At 40.1% G+C, this 25,922-nt stretch overlaps 1 protein-coding gene across 3 annotated transcripts in view; it reads left to right on the top strand.

The window, feature by feature from the left end:
• The first annotated feature begins 11,058 nt into the window (after positions 1-11,058).
• Positions 11,059-25,922, top strand: part of LOC124721469 (sorting nexin-7-like) — a 191,176-nt gene continuing 176,312 nt past the window's right edge. For 2 of the 3 annotated variants that reach the window (XM_047246463.1, XM_047246462.1), the window contains exons 1-3: positions 11,059-11,269; positions 11,377-11,532; positions 11,605-11,715. In XM_047246463.1, the coding sequence (XP_047102419.1) occupies positions 11,141-11,269; positions 11,377-11,532; positions 11,605-11,715 (396 nt within the window). In that variant the 5' untranslated portion in view covers positions 11,059-11,140. The remainder of the gene's footprint in view (positions 11,270-11,376; positions 11,533-11,604; positions 11,716-25,922) is intronic. The other variant, XM_047246464.1, reaches the window with a different exon arrangement.

The raw sequence follows: 25,922 nt of genomic DNA, 5'->3' as shown, positions 1-25,922 counted from the left end.
AGTGCTGCCTCCTGCCATCTGTGAGTGGGGAGCACATTGATGTTGAACATAGTTGGTGGTCACATTTATGTGAGTGGACCGTGTATATAATGTAAGATTCGTCAGTGTTATCGTCATAACTAGCCATGAAACTATTGTCTCCAACAGCTTGTCTGCAAGAGGAATGAACAGTATCACTTCTTGTGCCTCATTCATTAAACTGCAATTGTTCAATATCGGTAATAATCAGCAATTCTGCTCTAGTAATTTTCGGAAGAGTATCCAATGCCAATCCAGGTGAAGTAATGTAATGAGCAGCAACCAGTTAATATATTCTAAGACACAGGCTACAAAAGTTTTTGAACGCATCAACCAGTAACAGTACATAAGCTTTTAAATATAAATTAGAATACTCTCCTAGTGTCTTTCATTTCAGTAAATTACATACACTGCAGTCTCTTTGGTATTAGCGTTCTGTTACTGTTTCACCTGTAAACTTCTCCATTGGAGAGAAATGATAATGAAAGTATATTACTCACATACTTATACAGAAAATATGCCTTCCTGACTGTCTGAATTAAACTCATAATCATCAAGACAACTGAGTTCATCTGACTTCAGGTATGATGCACACTTTTTAGAGACTATGTAAAAAATTAAGTTAATCTATAAATCGGAAATGTGCACAATGTGGTACATCCCCAAACTACATACAAGTACTACAGATCCGCGCCCATTCAAATCAGTCAGCCCAATATGCTGTCATCGTTATTCTCTACCTCCCAACAGAGAAAGACTGCGAACTATAAAAGCTCATCTCATTTAGAAGTCAATTAGGCACCGATGCTGGCACACTGACGCACAGATGTGCTGCGGTCTAGCACGGAGAAAGAGATTTCACAATACTCCCCAGAATAGCGCAGGGTGCAGCCAGCCAAGCATTCCTAGCGATATACACAGTCCCTCTGCGAATTTTCAACTCAAACTGCTGCTGCTACTGGCTCCTGTGTCTTACAACAAAAAACCATAACACGCCACACATCTGCTGATTTTAAATAAAAGACACTTACAACATAAGCAAACTCAAAGACTTTTATAGCGTTGGCATAGGTCTCCAAACTATAGTCCAAAGTTAATTCACGAGCTCTACATTTAGACTAGTCTCTCACACTGATGGAATAGCTGACGACTGTGCGCACCCTTTCCTCTCGTTCCACATATTGCACTCATGTATGCGATCACTGTTTCACTGCTAGCAACCCCCAGAAATTGCTGTCCATCCACCAAAACTTTTTACCCAACTCAAACAAGCCATATCAGTCAATCATTATCTGCTAACCAATGTAGGGATAGGATGGAAAAGACACCATCCATGTACTCTAATAATACACTTGATAGCGCGAAGAATTTTACACTAACAAGGGAACCTCCCCATCGCACCCCCCTCAGATTTAGTTGTAAGTTGGCACAGTGGATAGGCCTTGAAAAACCGAACACAGATCAATCGAGGAAACAGGAAGAAGTTGTGTGGAACTATAAAAAAATAAGCAAAATATACAAACTGAGTAGTCCATGCGGAAGATAGGCAACATCAAGGACACTCCTAGATAAGGAGCGCCATGGTCCTGTGGTTAGCGTGAGCAGCTGCGGAACGAGACGTCCTTGTTTCAAGTCTCCCCACAAGCGAAAAATTTTTCTTTATTTTAGCAAAGTTATGATCTATCCCTTCGTTCATTGACGTCTCTGTTCACTGTAATAAGTTTAGTGTCTGTGTTTCGCGGCCGCACCGCAAAACCGTGCGATTAGTAGACGAAAGGACGTGCCTCTCCAATGGGAACCAAAAACTTTTGATCGCAAGGTAATAGGTCAACCGATTCCCCCACAGGAAAACACGTCTGATATATTCTATACGACACTGGTGACGGCATGTGCGTCACATGACAGGAATATGTTGTCGACCCACCTAACTTGTACACTTGGCGAATGGGTAAAAAGATTCTTCTAATTTAGGTTTTCTTGTGGAAGTGATAACAACTCCCAAAAAAGTGATGAAAACATAAGAGTTTGTCACATAAACTGCAACAAATGAATCCAAAAGTCTCACACTCGCACACTTTTCCCTGTGCTCTGTCAAAGCATATGTTTTTTACGTTTTGAAATTTTTCCGTGTGTAGACCGTCAAATCCTGCATATGTCCAAGCAAATCTGGTCCTGGAATTTTGGAGGGCGAAGATGATTATGTGTGAGTGCCTGAACTTTGATAATTGTGTGAAAATAAAAAATTAAACTTTTTGCTCGAAGGAAAACTTGAACCAGGGACGCCTCATTCCGCAGCTGTTCACGCTAACCACGGGACCACGGCGCCCCTTGACTCCCATTGTCCTTGATGTTGCCTATCTTGCGCATGGACTACTAAGTTTGTATATTTTACTTATTTTTTTCATAGTTCCACACAACTTCTTCCTGTTTTCTCAATTGATCTGTGTTCAGTTTTTCAAGGCCTATCCACTGTGCCAACATATAACTAAATCTGAGGGGGGTGCGATGGGGAGGTTCCCTTGTAAGTTAAACACTGGCCAATGATGTGACAGTATGTTTCCCCAATTTCAGTATCATAGCTAAACCATGCCCTCTCCACATTCCGAGTATCATTGCAAACATGGATAGATGACTGAGCAGCACGTCCATTCAGTCTTAATTCTCGAACACATAAATCATCAAAGTATACGAGACAGTGCTCCACATATTTCTATCACCTCAAGCATAGTGTTAAATTTACTATCTATCTCTCTGCGTATGAGAGTCACAGAGCATTCTCGCTGTCTTAGGGTAAAATTAGAGAGTGAAAGATCCTCAACACAGTGTCACTGACCAACCAGCCCTGCTGCACAGTTAGCGAATTAATCTCCAACCGACCAGAAGAAGACCGCTACACTCCACATCTCGTGAATGAATTGAGCTTTCCGAGTCCTAACCCGTCCAAGTGCACGAGATTTCTCGAGATGTGACCATGTCGAGGAGGTTAGTACTCCTTATTGATGTACAGTAACAGATTTCAAAGTGCCATCATATAATAGTAGACAGTTAAGAAGAACAACAAACGATTGATTTTTATATGCGATGGAGCCTCAGACAGATGGAGTTCGACGCATTTTTACGTAAACCGACCAAGCTATCTACTCTAAAGAATTGTTCTAGAGTCTAGGAGCGGCACTTGGAAAGTATTCGTAAGAGAGAGAACATAAACACACGCACTCCTAAGGATACAACGTTCTGCACTTAAAACGGGCCTATAATATTAGATCTCATGCGTTTTCCATCTATCAGACGTATGGAACTGTAGCATTGTTAATATTCCAATGTGAGAAATATATTTCAAGCGCTTGATATACATCCTTCTTCCCGGTTTCTCTACCATAAATTACCTTATCGAACCGTAAAACAAAAAAAAAAAAAACTACTTTCGTAAAATTCTTGCTCTGCGTGATAGGAGCACAATATAGGTTCCCTGATACGTATAGTGTCCACTGTTCACATCCTATCACGGTTCAGAAATTATACTATGCCTGCATCTGGCCTATATAAAATGATCGTTAGTAGCTGGGTACACATCCTACAAGGAAACACATAAGTGCACAGCAGCATTCTGTCACTAACTATATAAACCGCACATGTATCGGGCAATTGTGTACACTGGGACTGCAGCACCTCACAAGCTCCTATCGCTAACTTAGTTATGACGCTGAAGTGTCAAATTTACACTCAGGATGCGACAGGAAGGATTGCATAAATCAAAGTTCGTTTAGAGGAATGTGTCAAGTTTAATCACACATGACATGCAAGTCCTCTGATGACCGACATGTTTACCATCAACGATCGCAAGTAGGCAGCACTTTAAACCACATACAGAACACGTGGCTATATACGACTAGAACGACTGGTGCATCCGGACAGAACAGGGGAAAAAAATTGACCTGCAGCAACTTCTCCTTCTCTAGAATGAATCAGTCAACCATTAAATCATACCTTGTTACAGCTCTATCTCAGTTGATCACCCTGTCCACTCTCGGTTGTCCTTTAACGCAGATGCAAGTAATTTTAGACACGAATCGTCCTGTCTTCCTGAAAAGCATCAAATACAGTAGTCAACTCACGTGTATTACTGGTACCTGAATAGGCATACAGTATAATACTGCCGCGACGAAAAAAAATTGACTACCTCCCTGATTCTATTCGTTTCGATGTCGACGTTTTCCCAGATTCCTACTGCTGCCCCATACTTGCTCCTACGAACAAACTGTTCGGCACAAACCGGAAGATATCCAAGTACTTCCTCAATATCACAGCACTTCGGTGTATATTCTGTCAATTTATACCTATTCCGTCGTCATTTTCGCAATTATATCGATTTTAGGTCAGATCTATCCATGCGGTCACGACATAATAACCTCGTTCTGTGTTCTACATTTGCCTGTAAATGTAGCACATCCGCCAACACCTAGCCCAAATGCACTGATAGGGAAGCGTAATATAGCGCTGTACTCGACTGTATCCAGTCACCTCCACATTCGGAGAGTGTTTGCCCTGTTTCCTGCATGTCCATGTATATGAATACCTCATGCACGGCTCCCAGGAGACAGCCCCCTGCACTGGTGGACCAAACTTTGAACTTAGAATACATGGCCGAACGTAACGCATGGTTGGTCCACCTACTGCAGATGTGGTGTGTGGTGGATCCATCTCCGAACATAGGTCCTTATACAGGGTGTTACAAAAAGGTAAGGCCAAACTTTCAGGAAACATTCCTCACACACAAATAAAGAAAAGATGTTATGTGGACATCTGTCTGGAAACGCTTAATTTCCATGTTAGAGCTCATTTTAGTTTCGTCACTATGTACTGTACTTCCTCGATTCACCGCCAGTTGGCCCAATTGAAGGAAGGTAATGTTGATTTCGGTGCTTGTTTTGACATGCGACTCATTGCTCTACAGTACTAGCATCAAGCACATCAGTACATAGCATCAACAGGTTAGTGTTCATCACGAACGTGGTTTTGCAGTCAGTGCAATGTTTACAAATGCGGAGTTGGCAGATGCCCATTTGATGTATGGATTAGCACGGGGCAATAGCCGTGGCGCGCTGCGTTTGTATCGAGACAGATTTCCAGAACGAAAGTGTCCCGACAGGAAGACGTTCGAAGCAATTGTTCGGCGTCTTAGGGAGCACGGAACATTCCAGCCTACGACTCGCGACTGGGGAAGACCTAGAACGACGAGGACACCTGCAATGGACGAGGCAATTCTTCGTGCAGTTGACGATAACCCTAATATCAGCGTCACAGAAGTTGCTGCTGTACAAGGTAACGTTGACCACGTCACTGTATGGAGAGTGCTATGGGAGAACCAGTTGTTTCCGTACCATGTACAGCGTGTGCAGGCACTATCAGCAGCTGATTGGCTTCCACGGGTACACTTCTGCGAATGGTTCATCCAACAATGTGGCAATCCTCATTTCAGTGCAAATGTTCTCTTTACAGATGAGGCTTCATTCCAACGTGATCAAATTGTAAATTTTCACAGTCAACATGTGTGGGCTGACGAGAATCCGCAAGCAATTGTGCAATCACGTCATCAACACAGATTTTCTGTGAACGTTTGGGCAACCATTGTTGGTGATGCCTTGATTGGGCCCCATGTTCTTCCACCTACGCTCAATGGAGCACGTTATCGTGATTTCATACGGGATACTCTACCTGTGCTGCTAGAACATGTGCCTTTACAAATACGACACAACATGTGGTTCATGCACGATGGAGCTCCTGCACATTTCAGTCGAAGTGTTCGTGCGCTTCGCAACAACAGATTCGGTGACCGATGGATTGGTAGAGGCGGACCAATTCCATGGCCTCCACGCTCTCCTGACCTCAACCCTCTTGACTTTCATTTATGGGGGCATTTGAAAGCTCTTGTCTACGCACTCCCGGTACCAAATGTATAGACTCTTCGTGCTCGTATTGTGGACGGCTGTGATACAATACGCCATTCTCCAGGGCTGCATCAGCGCATCAGCGATTCCATGCGACGGAGGGTGGATGCATGTATCCTCGCTAACGGAGGACATTTTGAACATTTCCTGTAACAAAGTGTTTGAAGTCACGCTGGTACGTTCTGTTGCTGTGTGTTTCCATTCCATGATTAACGTGATTTGAAGAGAAGCAATAAAATGAGGTCCAATGTGGAAAGTAAGGGTTTCCGGACACATGTCCACATAACATAGTATCTTTCTTTGTGTGTTAGGAATGTTTCCTGAAAGTTTGGCCGTACCTTTTTGTAACACCCTGTATATAGTCTGCAGCAGATCCACCATTGAACGCTAACATGGATGTGGTATATTGTGGATCTGCATCCCAACACCACTTTGTACATTGCGCGTAACACAGCCACCTCCAAACCCTATCCTATGCGTGCCATATTGTGGATCCACATCTCAACATCGATCCGGATATATCATGCGGGGGATCCACATTCGAACGCTAACTCGGCTCTACTGCGACTCCATTCATGAATGAATGAACACTGTGCTCATAGTGGGAAAATGTGAAACTTCTCATTTGATCATTGAATATTGAAATTGTAAATTGTGTTATTGGACATGATTAAAATTGAAATGGAATTAAGTACTTAGGTAATACGTTAGAAGAGCGACGTTGGTGTCACTTGTGTTCAGTTAAATTCGTTAGCATATCTACATAAGGCTATGTCTAGTGCGAGTATAAAGGTCTAGGCTGGAGGCTGTGAGGATAACAGTCGCGCACTTGCGGGCCACTGACGCGTCGCATGTCTGGTTATAACGCAGGAGAGAGAGAGAGAGCAGACGGTCTTGTTGCATCACCCGACATCACGGTAGCGCCCTCTGGTGGCCACGATATGAACTAAGTCAGTTGGGCTCTGGAGATCATGTTGAACACACTGGTTGCCACCAACCAGATAACGGTATTTGCAGCATGATCTGACATCAGGACAGCGCCCTCTGGTGGCGACGATATGAACTAAGCCAGTTGGAGCCCAGATCCAGTGGCGAAGACATTGGGTCCCGCCATCTTGAATAACGGTACTTGCGTCATGATCTGACGTCAGGCAGGCGCCCTCTGGTGGCGACGATATGAACTAATCCAGTTGGAGTCCAGACCTAGTAGCGAACACATCTGCTTGAAATTGGTTAAATAATAAAGAGAAGTTCTTTTCCCGCCATTTACTTTGGCTAGTAGAGACAACCGAGGTGTGGAGCATTATCGTGATGGAATTTGAACTTTGCGCCATTTTTCTGGGGGAGGGGCCGTCATGGCACTTTTCCGCCAAAATTAAAACTTCCCCCCAAAATACGCCATCTTGATTGTCGTCATCGCCGCCATATTGGATGACGTCATCGCCACCATCTTGGATGACGTCATCGCCGCCATCTTGGATAACGATACTTTGGACTGTGAGTGCCCTTGTCCCAATACTCACAATATGGACTGGTGATGGGGAATTTCAAAGAACACAAGGTCTGCTTCAAGTTATATTCCTAAGACCTTCGAAAACACTAAATTATTCAGCTAAAGAACTCAAAATGCACTGTGAATTGTTGCATTTGATTTATCTATATAAGAAAGCAAACTGAGTACCAAAAAGTAAAAGCAGTGTGAAATACAGAACCATTATAAAACCTATAAGAGGGTAAAAATAGCAGCAGTGATGGTACTGACATTCAGCGTAAAAGAGTGAACAATCTATTCTCGCAGTGTGTACGTGATGACCAACCCAATGAGTTAATACATTGGCTACAATTTTTCATGGCATCAGCTGCTGCTTTTAATACAGCTCATTTGAATGTGCTTGTTTCAGTAATTTGAGAGCCTAGAGAAAGCGATATCACTGAATAAGTATGGAGACAGTAGTTCGAGAACTACACAAACCAGCATGCAAAACATACCTTGTAGATGAGTTATGATTAATGATTTGGATGGCCTATGGCAGGCTGGTCTTATTGATATCAAGGAGTATTCTTGTGTGAAAAACTATTCCAAGTATATTTTAATGCTCATTGATAAATACTTTAAACTTGCGTGGGCATTACTTGTGAAAACAAAAATGGGGAGAGATGTTGCAGAGGTGTTTGAGCTTTTGTCGCAGACAGGGTCTGGACATCTTTTCGATAATACAACTTCTTGATCTATCAACACTTAAGGCAGTTCAGTTTGTTGTATAATCGGTACTATACGGTTTTGAAAATAGGCAGCATACTTATGCCATTGTAGTAGATCTAAGAAAGCTATCTGGCACTCTCACAGATAGAATTTAAATTAAGGAACTTGAAGGATACGGAATAAGTGAAATACAACTAGTACTACCGTATTTGGCAAACAGAAACCAAACGGTTGTAAATTCAAACTCTTCTTTGTATACATGGAAGATAGATGTTAATTTCAGGCAGTCTGGAAATGTTCTGTCTCTAAACTTCCTACTTATAAGGTGAGACAGTGGAATGTGTATAGAATCTATAACATTTTTAAGATAAAATTACAGAAACCATGTATGTCTTCAGTTCTGGGATTTCTCAGTGATCTGACTACATCCAGTGTATCCTTAGGATAGATAGTTTGTCACCCAAATTTTGACATGTCTACCTCCAGCTCTGCTTCCTGTGAACTGAGGAGACTGTCCACATCGTCATTGATACTATGTGCTGAACTACTGGATGAAAATAGCGGCGTGTTACTTGCAACAAATTTCATTAAGCAATAAATATACTGAGAAGCAGTGGCTAAAATACTTAGATCCTTGAACAGGTTTCTACATGATATTCTTGAATTTACACCAGCAATGAGAATTATTACACAGTTCTGCACTCTAAAAACTTTTGCTCAGTTTGTTGAGTTACCCCAGAATATGATCCCATATGGCATAACAGAATGAAACTAAACAAAGTATGCAAGCTTTTTTATATTTTTATCTTCTACATCTGGCATCACTGGTATTGCAAATACAGGCTTTTTTTAGCAGCTTCATTCTGTTTTATGCACTTCCCAACTGAATTTATTATTAAGTTGTAATCCCAGAAATTTAACACTGTCAACCTCTTCTATCAGCATGTCCTCATATATTATACACATGCTGGACGGAAATCTCTTACAGGTTCTGAACTGCACATTGTGGGTCTTTTCAAAGTTTAATGACAGTGAATTATCTTTAAACTATTTATTAATGTCAACGAAAATTTGATTAGCAGCCATTCCTAAATCTCTGCTTGAGTTGCTATTTATTGCAATGTCTGTATCATCTCTGAACAAAATAAACTTAGCATCTGGCAACATAACGGACAAGAGACTATTAATTAACACAAGAAAAAGCAGTGGACCTAACACGAGACCTTAGGGAAGACCACAGGTAATTAATTAACAGTCAGATGAAGACTGATTGGTTACACTGCAGGTATTTCACAATGACACCCTTTGTTTCGTGTTAGTTACATAAGACTCGAATCATTTTGCAGCACTGCCAGTGACACTATAATATTCTAATTTGCTTAAGAGAATGTTGTGGTTCACACATTCAAAGGCTTTTGACAGGTCACACAGAATTCCAGTAACCTCTGATTTGTTATCTAATGAATTAAGTACATTCTCACTGAATGTGACGCTTCAACACAACCTTTGCAAATATTTTTACAGTTCTTTAACAGAGAAATTCCAAGAGGCTGACCCGCTGGCAAACAGGGAAACACTACATAAAAAAATTTCGATGCCGACTGTTTATTGCAAAGAGCAAGCAAAGTAGTGAAATCTTTTCGGTCTAGTCTTCAGGGACTTGCTAGCTCACTTTCACTCAGTACTGTGGTATGCCAAATTTAATGTGAGAGTGTAGAAAATAAGATAGGCTCTGTTTGTGCTAAGGAAGAGTGCAGTCAGAATATTATGTTAAGCTGATGATGGAAAATCTTGCTGGTAGGCTTCTGGCAGAGAATTGGAAATCTCAAATAGAAACAAACTGAACTATAGCTCAATAGCCACATATATAACTTCTAAAAATATACTGTGTCTCAAACAAGTCTAAAACTGTAGAAATATTATCTGTAACGTTTCAGAATAGGGGTACAGTATTTTACTTTCTTTTATGAAATCAACCTTCAGGACAACGTAAGTAGTTCAAGTGTATTGGGTATGATTTTATTCATACTTGTTTCGAAATTGTAGTACCAAATCCTAGATATTTGTAGCCTAGCACCTATTGCAGATATTTGTAGCCTAGTTCCTATTGCCAGGAATCTTAACTTCACCATCAGCCACTCATATGGTGAAATTGCTCTCCTCATACAAGTATGATTACTAGGATTTGTCAGAGTCAAAAGACAACTACACATTTCTAAATCCATACCCAAATAAGTACCCAAGTCGTGGAGTTCGCCCTGCAACATGTGAAGTAAATTTATGCGCGACAACGCCTTCGTTTAAGTAGCCACTATGTAGAGCATTTTAATTTGTCTTTCTGTTTCTCGCATTTTGTTTGCATATTTTTAGCAACACAAATTAGGAACACAGACCGTAATAGAATTTCCTCCATTTTTGAATAGATGATATAGACTTACTGTACGAGGGTGTAGTTGCTTGCCATTGAAATTTCTTTTTTATGCCGGTAGATGGCGGTCGAGCAATGCATTGGAACTTGTGTGTGAACATACAACATTTTCAGCGATCTAATCCATGCACAGTTATGTGCGCAGATATCTGCGCATCTGCACATACACATTGTTGCATTTGGACGAAATATGTATGTTATGCGAATGCTTTGTCTATTTGTTTTACATCAGTGTGCCTCTTCAACTAAATTTGCTGAAAACGATAACATACTTAATAACACCGGATATTAGTTTACATTGTAGCAATGTGCATCTATTCTAATTTCCATGAACAAATGTTTCTCCTTGCTATGGGAAAGATTTCATCCGGGAATGCGTGTTCCTTCATGCACTCTTTGCATTGCTTTAGCAAAGCTCATAGGTGGAAACAAAGATTCTAGACTTCTTAGGCTATTGACTTACCACCCTGACCTCTATTGGAAGTGTAAATCTTATGGGAATTGACAGTTCGCGCTTCGGTGTTGATTGAGAGGAAAGGGAGAATGTCGGAAATAGACGATACGGCTGTTTTGGACGTGTCATCCGAATGCAAGTCCTTAATGTTGCAGAGGCAGTGTAGCAGGGATACAGATGTCATGTCTAATTACAGTACTTCATTGGATGATTCCGTGGTACGATGATATTATCTCAATATAATGTGCCGAAATATGCCTCACATAGAAAAGCTTTGAATGACCCTCTAAATATTTCGTAGTAGTAACTTCCATAATCCTTTCAGGTTGCTTCCCCATCAGTTGAGAGCTTTTCAACGCTGCCAGACCAGGAATTGTCAGAGTTTGGTGTTGATACAAGGGATTTGGTGGTGAAAGTTGATAATCCACAGAAGCACCTTGACACACTGGAAACATACATAACATTTCGTATTACAACAAAGGTACGTCAACGACACATTGCGTATTGAACTGCTACATTGACGTTGCGCATAACTTATAGAAACATTTTTCAGACGACGCGAACCGAGTACGAGGAAACTGAATACGTAGTTAGGAGGAGGTACAATGATTTCGTTTGGCTTCGTCTGAAACTGGTTGAAGCGTTTCCAACTCATCTAATTCCAGTAAGTGTAAAAATCATGCTTACAGGATAACACTTCCGTAGTTATCGGTAAGTTGTGCCTTTGTCAAGACGAAACACGTCCCCAATCTCTCTGTAGTGTTTATTCACATAAAGCAGTCATAATCAACAAATTGGCTGTTATGACACATTATTGTCGATAAACATAGTGTTAGCACACGCCAGAAACGAGATTTTGTATCAGTTTTAGCTGAAGTATTTGATTGGCATGAGAAATAGCTAAATGTAAGCTGTTAGATATATACAATAAACCAAAAAGTGCTCATTTTACTATTGTGTAACAGAAGACAGGTACACTGAATTTTAGACCAATATTTCTAACATCCATCTCTTGCAGACTCCTAGAGTTTATTCTGTGCCCTTAAGATCATGATGTTTCTAAAGGAAAAGCTTTTCTCTAAGAATTGAGGGAAAACAATGCAGTAATTATACAAGATAATCATGCAAACAGTAGCTGTAGGTGAACAGCTAGATTATCTTCCTTAATTTCTGGAAGACATTTGGCACTATACTACATTGATGTGCAAGATCAGCACAAATATGTGATTGAGTCAAAGAATATTTATCAGTTGGAAACTGGTATGTTACACTGGACGGCAAACTTTCAACAGAAAAAAAGTGACATGGAGTTTGCAGCCAGAAAGTGTAATAGGACTGCTAATGCTCTGTGTATACAGATAGCAGATAATGTCAACACACTGTATGATTGTAAGGCAATGCATTGAAATTTGTTTGCTGTTTGCACTTGATGTAATGAATGGCAGCTGTGGGTCATTTAAGTGTAATGTCCAAGCGGAAGCAGATAGTATTACAAAATTAGCGGTAAAATTCTAGGACTTCTTGGGTAGTTCAAAAATCTGATTATAGGACTAGGAAGTGATAGAAAATTAAATGAATATATGAAATAAGTAGCCGGGAAGACGGATGAAAGTCAGATTTATTTCAATGGTTCTTATAAAGTTCTGTAAAGGAAACTTAAGTCTAGTGTGACAAAACTCTTGATTTGTAGGCGGCCTAAAGTGTTAAGTCCTTTAAAGTGCGAGTGGCAGTGAACACTGAAAAACTTTAAGCACACACCTCTAGGATGGATAAGTCAATACATCTGCACAAATGTATAACACAGGTGCTCAGGGAATTTGATTCAGTTGGTCAGTGATGTCGTCTTGAAAACCTAGTGCATAAATTTAGAGAACAAGTGTACAAATAACTTGAATTGGAACTCCCACATAGGTAATGTTGTGGGGAAAGCTAGCTAAAGACTGATTTATTGGTCAAACACTTAGAAGATGCAACAGGTCTGCTAAAGGGACTGCCTACACTAAGCTTGTTCAACCTCTGCTAGAGCATTGCTGTGCTGTATGGGATCTTTACCAGATAGGATTGATGGAAGACAGAAAAAGTCAAAGGAGGGCGGCTCATTATGCATTATCACAAGGGGGGGGGGGGGGTGTCAGATATAAATGAGTTTTGGTTGACAGTCATTAAAACAAAGGTATTTTTCATTGCAGTGAGATCTTTTCACAACATTTCAATCAGCAACTTTCCCCTCCAAATGAGGAAATAGTGCCTGCTGACAGGAGGAGTTATTGTAATAAAATAAATTGCAGCTTCCTCAGAATGATTTAAGTGTTTGTTCTTCCCTGTGTGCTGTTAGTGTGGAACAATAGAGAATTAACTGGAATTGCAGAGAAGTATGTTGCCGTAGAATATCCAAACGACACTGCAGACATTCTGCTGCTTCCGCTGCATGTATTAAGTGACAGTGTAGCAGTTAAGACAACAGATTCACATTGAAGAGGATTAGGTTTCAAATCCTTGTCTGTCCATAGAGATCTAAGGTGTGAAATTGATATCCTGTCCTGTGCTAGCACACTAATATGCTTTGCTGGTGACTACAGTGTTGATTGGTATTGTATTGGTTTCAAATGCTGCTGTTTAGTTATGTATGGTTGCACTGCACATGGTCTAGTGTTGCATCTGTATCAGCACTAAGGATTTTGACCTGCCACCTGTAATATTGCAGCAAGCTGTTAGTGCCACATGTTTCATAATTGTCCTGCAGCTGTATGTGGTATGCAAGAGAAATTGTTTGGAATCACCCATATGGAATAGTCATTTGGGAACCAAACAAAATGTCTAGAGGTTGATGCAGTGGGCTTGCATGTTGGTAAAAAGGTATGGACAGAGCCTCACCCAAGCATGCTTATGAACCCTGGACCACAGCTGTAGTAGTTTACACACACTCTTCATCATATATTATTAATTCTATTTAACTCAAGATGAAAGCATACTCTAATGCAGGATGAATTACATTGATCTATTTTATAGAATTGGTAATATTATGGCAACAAACGTTGAAAATAAAATAGCTTGATGGTAGGCAGCTTCAGTTTTTCAATTGCGCCACATAAAAAAAAATTCGTGGTGTGTTGACTACTTCACTGTTCTAAACTGAATACTGTTTTTTCCCCACCTTCATACCATGTACTCAGGAACGCTGTACTGTGGCATGGTCTCATGGCTCATGAATAAAGTGCTTGTACTTTAAGTATGTAAATGAACTTTAAAACTGTACTGTCATTCATTGCCGTAGACTGTAGACTACTACTGGCATCTGTGATGGCTGCCATAATGTGGCTAGCATGTGGAGTATAGTCTATCATGCCACACTGTTCTGCAGGAAAACCACTCCCTCATGATTCTCGAGTGATGTGGAGGTGTGTGTAAGGAAGTAAAGCACTTTGCCTCCACATTTGTTCATGTATACATCTTTTTTGCAAGAATGAAAGTTTTGGAGATCGTATATGGACATACTCCATATCTCATACTCTGCAGTGAAAGAATGTTGTCAATCCTGTAAGGCTGCTGGTAGTGTTGTGAACAGTACCAGACTGTGTGATTTGAATCCCCAGTAACATTTCATTGTATTATTACACTCTCCATCAGCTGCAAATATAATGTTTTGTGGTTTTCTAAAGAAACAATAAAGGTCTTTTGTTTGAGAATAATTTGTCAGTAACTGCAGTGTAATATTATATTGTGGTTGGTAACTATTACTGAAACTGTTCTCAGACAATTTACTTTCAATAACTGAGCCTGTTACATACATTAACAACTTTCATGAAATAAACATTTTATGTTGTATATTTGATTTCATAACAACGTAGAGTTTTTCTGCAGGTGAAACAGAAACTAAGAATGCAATCGAAAATTTTCACAAGCTGGTTGTGGGCAGTTATTTCATCTAGGTATATTTGGGATTAGGAAACAAGGTAATACTGCACTGAAAGACTGATGATGTAATGAACATGGCAGAGAAAAAAAAAGCCTCAAGAAATGAATAAAGGATGGTCTCACTGGCAGTATGAAAACATTAGTAAAGCAAGAGCTGAAAAACTAATTGGACCTTGGGAATAGGGGATTTTGGGTGGAGATGTTATTAACACCTTGAAACTTGTTAAAGACTGGAAAATATAAGGCCACAGTGAAAAAATAGGTTTTAACCAGGGATGTAATTGTAACAATGGTATAATGAATGAATGAATGAATGAAATTTTATTGTCTTTTAGCTATTACAGCAATTGACAGTCAAGTTACATATATACAAGTTATACAGCATATATATACATGGGTTAAAGATCAATATGTGACATAGGTTTTACATAAAATACAATATTTAAAATGAAATAATATGAAAGCATTGCATCATAACTGATTCAGTTAAAGAAATTATGCTGCACTCTCCAAATCGGTACCACTATGATATTTTACAGTCGTAAAATTCCTGAAGTGAATAGTATGGATTTGCAGCTAACCAACTGAACAATTTGTCTTTAAATAAATCAAATGAAGTTTCTACCCATTCTACTGGCAAATTATTAAACATCTTCATACCCACCACTTCGTAGCTGTTCAATGACTTGGATAATCTGTAGTAAGGTATGTCAAGATTGCTACTATTTCTGGTTCCATGAGAGTGTACATCTCTTCTATGCTGGTATTCTGATAAGTTGCTCTTTATATGCAGTAGGGCAGTGTAAATATACATGTTTATCAAAGTTAATATTTTTAAGTTGACAAACAGTGGTTTGCAGTGGGCCAGTTTATCACTCTTTGTGATAATTCGAATTACTTTCTTCTGAAGTACCAAAATGTCCTGAAGGTGTGAGCTATTGCCCCATATTAAAAGCCCATAAGATATAATACTTTGAAAAAAAGCAAAGTAGGCTGATCTTAAATAGGCCGCAGGTACATGGTTTATTCAGTTCTTTAACAAATACACCACTCTAGACAGCCTTGAACTAATGTATTTAATATGTGGCTCCCAAGTCAGTTTAGTATCTATAACAATACCTAAGAACTTAACACTATTCTTGAAGTCTTCTGCTGGCGGATCTCTCACACTAAATACAATCTTTTGAGTTTTACTCTCATTAAGCAGGAACCCGTTAGCTCCGAACCAGACTGATGCCTGTGATATTGTCGTTTGCCACAGTTTGGAGCATATCAATGTCTGAGCTGATATTGAAAAAAGTGGTATCATATGCATAGAGAATGGAGTGAGTATTTATGTAGTATGGTAGATCGTTTGTCATTACGATAAATAACAGAGGTCCTAATACTGAGCCTTGTGGCACACCGCACTTAACTTCAGCTAGCTGTGATCTCTGTTTACCAATACAAACAATTTGTCTACGGTTGCTGAGGAAAGATTCAAAAATGTTGTCGACTTCACTGTTTGTGATTCCGTAATAAACTAGTTTGTTGAGGAGTGAAATATGCTCCACAGAATCGAAGGCTTTGCTAAGATCACAAAAGGTAGCCTGAGCAAAATTATTCCTTCATAAGCATTAAGCACTTTTTTAATCAGGGAGTCAATGGCATGGACTGTGGATTTGCCCTTCCTAAAGCCAAATTGTACCGCAGTAATAATGTTATTACATGTCAGATTATCACACAACTGGGAGTTGATGATGGATTCCAAAACTTTAGATAAAATAGGTGTCAGGGATATTGGGTGATAGCTAGATGGGCAATTTTTGTCTCCTTTCTTGTAAATGGGCACTACCCTAGATAATTTTAATACTTCAGGGAATACTCCTTAAATTAGACATCTATTTATACATTTAGTAAGAGGATATACTATGTAGCCAATTATCTTTTTTAACATATTACAAGAAATACCATATATATCTTCACTATCAGAGGGTCTAAAGTTATTTACATCTGGTGTGACCTCTGTTAAAAGGAATTTATCGTTCAGGGTGTAGTCTACATTATGGTATTTAATGAGATCAGCAAGTCTCTTGTGGCCTCACAATGCTTTCCCTAATTTGGTTAACAGATTTTATACAGTAGTTATTAAATTCGTCTGCTGAAGTTACTACCTCAACTTTCTGCTTGCGTTTGGCCACTGAATTTATTATAGTCCATGCTTTTCTGCATTTATTTTTTGATGACTCAATGCTGACTAGGTTGTTGTTTTTTTGGCCTCATTTAAAGCATACTTATATTCCTTTTGTGCTCTTGAGTACCTTTGTTTAGCCATATCAGTTTTCTGAAGTCTGTAAGAATCTCTATACAACAACAGCCTTCTTTTCATATTGGCTAGTTGAACGGTATACCATGGACTCTTATCCCTATGTCTATTACTGTTACTTTTAGGGTTAACTTTACATTTGTATTGAGGACAGTTGGTCTCGAATCTATTTAAGAAATAATGAAAAAATCTATCAAACAATGTATTGGCAGAGCCCTGAACATTATTGTTAAACAGATGTGACCAGTCATAATTACTGAGTGAGACCACGAAATTAGACAATTTTTCTTGCGTTATTGGTCTTGTGATGACTATTTTAGGCTCTTTAAACTCCTTGTATTTTTACCCAAACTGAGTCATGGTCCGAGAAATCGAAGACAGCTACATCTGAAGACAGTAACTCTCTATTGACATTTGTAAGTATGTTGTCGAGACAAGCGGACTGTCTTGTGGGTTTGCAGTTCGTAAAAATGAAGTTGAATTGTCGTAACAGGATTTTAAATTCATTTACAGTGTGCACATCTTTGTTTACATCAAATGCGGCATTGATGCCACCACCAATCACAATACTATATTTCTTCCACTGAGGACTAAGAAAGAAATTTAGTAAAGTCTCAAGTTTTTCTAAAAACATTAATGGACTTCCATCTGGTGATCTATAAAGAGATACAATAGCAATTTTTAAATGATCCAGATATATGCCTGTGGCTTCAAAATCTATCTCACTGCACAAAAATCCTAGATCTACACTCCTGGAAATTGAAATAAGAACACCGTGAATTCATTGTCCCAGGAAGGGGAAACTTTGACACATTCCTTGGGTCAGATACATCACATGATCACACTGACAGAACCACAGGCACATAGACACAGGCAACAGAGCATGCACACTGTCGGCACTAGTACAGTGTATATCCACCTTTCGCAGCAATGCAGGCTGCTATTCTCCCATGGAGACGATCGTAGAGATGCTGGATGTAGTCCTGTGGAACGGCTTGCCATGCCATTTCCACCTGGCGCCTCAGTTGGACCAGCGTTCGTGCTGGACGTGCAGACCGCGTGAGACGACGCTTCATCCAGTCCCAAACATGCTCAATGGGGGACAGATCCGGAGATCTTGCTGGCCAGGGTAGTTGACTTACACCTTCTAGAGCACGTTGGGTGGCACGGGATACATGCGGATGTGCATTGTCCTGTTGGAACAGCAAGTTCCCTTGCCGGTCTAGGAATGGTAGAACGATGGGTTCGATGACGGTTTGGATGTACCGTGCACTATTCAGTGTCCCCTCGATGATCACCAGTGGTGTACGGCCAGTGTAGGAGATCGCTCCCCACACCATGATGCCGGGTGTTGGCCCTGTGTGCCTCGGTCGTATGCAGTCCTGATTGTGGCGCTCACCTGCACGGCGCCAAACACGCATACGACCATCATTGGCACCAAGGCAGAAACGACTCTCATCGCTGAAGACGACACGTCTCCATTCGTCCCTCCATTCACGCCTGTCGCGACACCACTGGAGGCGGGCTGCACGATGTTGGGGCGTGAGCGGAAGACGGCGTAACGGTGTGCGGGACCGTAGCCCAGCTTCATGGAGACGGTTGCGAATGGTCCTCGCCGATATCCCAGGAGCAACAGTGTCCCTAATTTGCTGGGGAGTGGCGGTGCGGTCCCCTACGGCACTGCGTAGGATCCTACGGTCTTGGCGTGCATCTGTGCGTCGCTGCGGTCCGGTCCCAGGTCGACGGGCACGTGCACCTTCCGCCGACCACTGGCGACAACATCGATGTACTGTGGAGACCTCATGCCCCACGTGTTGAGCAATTCGGCGGTACGTCCACCCGGCCTCCCGCATGCCCACTATACGCCCTCGCTCAAAGTCCGTCAACTGCACATACGGTTCACGTCCACGCTGCCGCGGCATGCTACCAGTGTTAAAGACTGCGATGGAGCTCCGTATGCCACGGCAAACTGGCTGACACTGACGGCGGCGGTGCACAAATGCTGCGCAGCTAGCGCCATTCGACGGCCAACACCGCGGTTCCTGGTGTGTCCGCTGTGCCGTGCGTGTGATTATTGCTTGTACAGCCCTCTCGCAGTGTCCGGAGCAAGTATGGTGGGTCTGACACACCGGTGTCAATGTGTTCTTTTTTCCATTTCCAGGAGTGTAGTTCATTACTACAATTTATTAATCCCTTCTTAATGTAAATTGATACACCCCCATGAATATCTTGCTCTCTGCTAAAACTGTTTGCTGAGTGGAAATCATCTAGTACATGAAAAGATATTTCATTTCCTTTACACCAGTGCTCACTTAAGCATAATGCATCAAATAAGTTCTCATTTGCAAATTCATTTAAAATTGTGTTTTCCACTTATACTTTCAATATTGAGATAACCTATCTTGAAAGACAAAGTTGGTGAGTGGTTTTTGTTAATGGGGCATTCATCATTACTGCTATATTTCTCTCTAGTGTTACTGAGATTTATTATATTATTCTTATCTTTAATCTGGTCATCCAGTGTGAATCTGGGCAAAGCTGTTGGTCTCAGCCCTTCTTTGCTACCTCTAAAAAAGAGTTTTCCCTAAATCAAAGTGGTATTGACTTGGAGCTCTCGATTTTTGTTATGCCTAATTCATTGGCTAGTTTTATGATTTCATTACTCACATACTTCTTTCCGAGTTGATTCAGATGAAGACCATGAACAGTGTGAAATCTTGTACCTAAGTTAGTTATGTTTACAAAACAGACATTTTTAAAGTATTTACAAATTTTCTTCATTTCTTCATTTACTCTTGTCACTTCAACATTCACACACGACAAGGATGGAAGATCATGCCGAAATGGTATTGAAAAGATGATACGTGAAATATAAACAGACTGTCATGGCACTTTATTGGGTTTGCGAACTCTCAACTGTCACCTTACAATCTAACCTAAGCCTTAGACAATGCTGCAGCTCAGTCTCATTACTGTCTCGATAAATAATTGGATTTTTACATAAACACGTTTGTTGGCTTCAACTCACAACCAAACCTAAACCTCAGATTACACTACAGATCATCTGTCATGACCACGAGAGAGAGAGAGAGAGAGAGAGAGAGAGAGAGAGAGAGAGAGAGAGAGAGAGAATAATGAATGGCAGTATTACAATCTTCTATGCACATGCTATTGGCAGTGGATCTGCACATTGCCAGTGGATCTGCACAGCTCTAGTATCCAACACAATGTAATCTACCACCCAAAGTAATTAATGGCATGTTGTAAAAACACACAAATGACATAACAACTGAAACATACAAACAAAATATCAGATGCCAGTTATGTAACACATGACTGCATTTGTGGCTTGTGTTGTTCACTGGAACCAAACTTTTTATGTGGTATTTCATTCTGAATGCATTTGTTGCTGTTATTAGCTACTCATTTTTACACAGTATTGATACAATGACAGTATAACATGTCGACTGACGCAGACGGCCACAGCAGAGCTTCACGCCTTATCCCAGGAGCTACCCTGGACTGGTGATGAAACATGCATCTCTATTCCTGTGGTAGTCAACACATTAAATAACAAGTTCTAGGTGATGTAGACTCTTTAGTTTTCCTTGGGATAGTGCCAGAGTCCAATATTACAACTTGAATTATTGTTCCCACACGGCTTTTCTTTCACCTGCGAGATCCCTGTTTCTTTTCATCTTCTCATTGCAGGCAATTTGCAAATGCTGTGTGTTGTATACAGCAAGGTATATAAAGCAAGTTGGCACATTTTATTGGTTGCTTGCATCAGGGTGTCTTATCGGTTTTTATGCTGAGGTTCCAGTAAATGTAGAAATTTTTATTTTCTTCTGTTTAGAGTATGGTAATGGTAGTATGGACAGACGACTTTCATTAACACATATTGCTGCCATAACTTTTGCTGGGTTATTTTTGACAATTCCATAATGTTATTTTCAAATAAGTATGTTGGTGATTGAACGGTTTATCTTATAAATCTACTGGATTTTAGTAAGCCATGTATGCGAAACAGGACTAAATCCTTCTTTTTAAAAATTGCAGATCCTAAACACGTTAAGTTCTTTATTTGCTAAATTAATATGACAATCTGTGATGAGCTGTTGTTTGCTACCGTGCAGTTTCTTCAGTCAGTTTATTATTCTGCCAGTACCTTAATTTGCAGCATTTGTCTATACATAATTTTGCCTGTACAGGATGTGAACAATTTGTATATTGTGCACAAGTGTGTGACAGGGCAGTTTTTGGAGAAGCTATTACATATCTTTCTTTTGGTAAGAGGCATGTTTTTGCCCTGCATTGGGTATTTTGGTATGGTATTTAGCAGTTCAAAGAAGTTACTGAAATGCTGAGTGAAGTAGACACAGCTTCTTGTGTCCACATAGAAAGGTAGGTGTGTGTGTGGGGTGTGTGTGTGTGTGGGGTGTGTGTGTGTGTGTGTGTGTGTGTGTGTGTGTGTGTGTGTGTGTGTGTTTTTTGGGGTGGGGGTATTTAAAAATCCCATTTCATGTTTTTTTAATAATTTGAAAGCATGACTTCTAGTGAAAATGTTTCCCAGTACAGAATAAAATTGCATTCAATTTCCTGCCAAAAGGCTGCTATTCATTTTTTCTCTAGGGCTAATAGTTTCCACATCACAGGGGTTGGAAAAATCACATATCATTAAAAATTGTTTATCTTTAATGTATTGGCTTAAAAATGAATATTATGGATGGGTACCACATCTATATGCAGTAGAGCTATATTAAGGGATAAATTGTGTTCTGGGGGTGTAACTGGTTGGAGGGGGGTGGCATGTGTGGAATAAAAGTGCAAGGCAAGTTAGGTTGCCAGATTGCGATCATGCACTTCCCTTCTTCATAGGTATGCGAGCTGGTGATCTTCAGTCTAAAGACTGGTTGATGCAGTTCACCATGCTATGTATCCTGTGCAAGCCTCATCATCTGCAAATAACTACTGCAACTTATATCCTTCCAAATCTGCTTAATGTACTCATCTCTTCATCTCCCTCTACAATTTTTGCCCCTCGCACTTTCCTCCAGTACTAATTTGGTGATCTGTTGGTGTCTCAGAAAGTGTGCTATAAACTGATCCTTTCTTCTGAAGATAAGCAGGTGATTTCTACCTACCCCCCTAGATCACAAGAAGCAACTACATGATATTTAACAAAGTTATACTGACGTTCCACAGTGTGTGTTGTGAATCACTGGCAATGCAGAATGTTTCTTAGTTGGTTGCATGTTCCATTGATCAGTTGCACAGTACGGTAGCTGTTACGAGGTGAAACATCTCAAGTGCACAAGAAATGCACATATATTTACCCCATTCTCTTAAATGGCACAAAATGCATATACTATATTTATAGATTTATCTATTTCTATTCAAGAATTCATCTATGGTATAGAAGGAGTTGTCAAGGAGATATGATCTCAATTTATTTTTGAAGCTATTACTGCTGTCTGTCAGATATTTTATTTCATCTGGAGGGTGTTTGTTTTTCATAAAATGCCTGAACACTAGATAGAATGCAGGTATCAGTTACTAATTATGCTAATGCAAGAACACACACGGACAGAATCTACATAAATCTCTGAACACTGTTATACACTGCTCTAGAGGAAATTGATTTTTAGATATACTGTACAGCAGCTTTAGTGTTCTTCTGAGAAATGCGACTTCCTGCACCACGAGCACAACTTGATTTTCAGTTTGCGGACAGATAGACTATACCTTCCGAGCATATCCTGTCCAGTTGTCTTATTTGAATAGGCAAAACAGCTTCACTGAGCACATGTTTATGTAGTGGAGTTATTTTAATTTTATTAAAAGAGTACTTATTTGCAGTTGTTGAGTGAGCTTTGATGTATAATACATCCCTATAAAAATGGCTGAGGAGTGTATAATTTGTAAATGTAATATTGTCGGTGACCTTTGTAGTGTTTGTCGACGGGGATTGGATAGGTAAATGTGGCACTTTTCTGCTTTCTACTGACATTGAATTGTGAAGCATATAATTGGGTTATAGTCACTTGGTGGTTATCAGGGAGGTACTGCACTTAGTTCACCATTGTGTTACTGGTAGACTGCATAAATCTTTTCCAGTCAGGAATACTGTAGAGTTGACTGCACCTAGTGAAGCCACTTACCACACCACCGTACTACGTCCTCAAAGATAGGTGAATATCTATGATGGAATGGGGCTGGCCATGTTAGTCTAGCTCAGTAATCTACTTTAATGCATTGCTTGAATTATGTTGAAATACCTGAAGTTCTAGAACACCTAGATGAACTACTTCCATTTCAGAGGGAGATGATTGAAGCCTCTGGGTGTCTTCGGATGTTGAGAGAGCTAAGGCTGACGTGATAAATTTGATATCCCTAGTGCTGTGAAAAGTATTTCAGATAAAGACAGTGGAGACAATGATATCAACATTGTTGAATAGATATTGATAGCATGTTACACTTGGGACAGGCTTTTCAGGGTGGTGGACAGTTGACAGTTCCAACAGTTAAGCTTTCTTACACATAGCAACTGTAAATAAGTACTTACTTAATGAATTGAAAAAAGCTCCACTGTGTAAATAAAAGCTCAGTGTAGTTATTTTGTCTACTCAGATAAGAGAACTGTACGGAAAAAACGCTGGGGATGTATAGCCTGTCTGTAAACTGAAAAGTGAGCAGCTTTCATGGTGGGGAAACTGACTCCTCCGGAAGAACATTAAAGCAGCTGTACAGATGACTAAGAATCAATTTCCACTCCATCAGTGTTGAGCAGTGTGCAGGGATTTATGTAGAGTCTGTCTATATGCATTTCTTGTGTTTGTGTTATGAAAAACTCTTACTTGCCTTTCACGCACTGTTAAAGTATTTTGTGGAAAATAAACACCCCAAGAGCATGTCTACACACTGCATCACCAGTGATTCATGGGATGTGCTGTGGAGGGTCGGTATAGCTTTGTGAAACATTGTGTAGTTGCTTCTTATGATGTAGTGAGAAATCACCTTCTTGATCTTCAGTTTGTGGACCTACCATCCATTGCACTCCTACCCACTCCACCCCACTCTATTACGTCCCTGGAACCCAATTTATCCCTTAATACCAGGTGATCAAAAAATCAGTATAAATTTGAAAACTGAATAAATCACGGAATAATGCAGGTCGAGAGGTACAAATTGACACACATGCTTCGAATGACATGGGGTTTTATTAGAAAAAAAATACAAAAGTGCAAAAAATGTCAGGCAGATGGCACTTCATCTGATCAGAATAGCAATAATTAGCATAACAAAGTAAGACAAAGCAAAGATGATGTTCTTTACAGGAAATGCTCAGTATGTCCACCATCATTCCTCAACAATAGCTGTAGTCGAGGAATAATGTTGTGAACAGCACTGTAAAGCATGTCCGGAGTTATGGTGAGGCATTGGCGTCGGATGTTATCTTTCAGCATCCCTAGAGATGTCTGTCGATCACGATACACTTTCGACTTCAGGTAACCCCAAAACCAATAATCGCACGGACTGAGGTCTGGGGACCTGGGAGGCCAAGCATGACGAAAGTGGAGGCTGAGCACACGATCATCACCAAACGACGCGCGCAAGAGATCTTTCACGCGTCTAGCAATACTTTTTTGTTCTAATAAAACCCCATGTCATTCCAAGCATGTGTGTCAATTTTTACCCCTCTGTCTACATTATTCCGTGGTTTATTAAGTTTTCAAATTTATACTGACTTTTTGATCACCCAGTATAACTCTACTGCGCATTTAATATTTGTTTTTAACCCACTTCATTTAAAGATGATCATTAATTTTAAACTGTTAAAACAATAGTTTTGATAATTATGATTTTTCTAATCCTTGCAGTACAGAAACTATTGGTTGTAGAGAAAAAATGAATAGCGTACTAGCTGATGATGCTTAGTATGGTAGTTTTTATATGTGGTCTAAAAAGTGTTCCATTGATATGCAATATTATTTGTGCAGCAAACATTCGGTCTGGGAAGGCAAGCAGAGTCAGATCTAATGTGTGATTTAGGTAAATTCAGTTTTCTGTGGGTAAAATTTCAAGGGGTAGGTCAGATACACAAATCAATGTGTGGGCTACATTCAGGATGGTAGTTGTGTAATGGTGGCGGGTAATGGGAAGGTGGGTCTGGATATGTCACATTGGGTGCCATGAACAACCCCAACATTGTAGTTCAATACACAGTGTGCCACAAGGTCGACCTTGTTTGTAACAGGTATAAAGAAGTTAAGAAATTTTTCACACAGGAAAATCGGACAAAAGTACGATTGTTTGACCATCGAACAGGCTCTCATATGGAAAATATAGTAATAAGCATCCCTGGCATAGATTAACAACTGAAAGAGTTGAAAGCAAACAAGTCACCAGGTCTGGATGGAATCCCAATTTTCTTTTTCAAAGAGCACTCTACAGCATTTGGCTCCATACCTAGCTTGCATTTATCATGAATCTGTCGCCCAAGACAAAGTCCCAAGTGATTGGAAAAAACTGCAGGTGGCTCCTGTGTATAAGAAGGGCAAAACAATGGACCCACAAAATTATGGACCAATATACCCAACATCAGTTTGCTGCAGAATCTTTGAACACATTCTCAGTTCGAATATAATAAA

The sequence above is a fragment of the Schistocerca piceifrons genome, chromosome X (assembly GCF_021461385.2).
Source record: "Schistocerca piceifrons isolate TAMUIC-IGC-003096 chromosome X, iqSchPice1.1, whole genome shotgun sequence".
NCBI classification, from domain to species: domain Eukaryota; kingdom Metazoa; phylum Arthropoda; class Insecta; order Orthoptera; family Acrididae; genus Schistocerca; species Schistocerca piceifrons.
The sequence above is the reverse complement of the archived record's forward strand: the minus strand, read 5'-3'. Positions and strand labels throughout refer to the sequence as shown.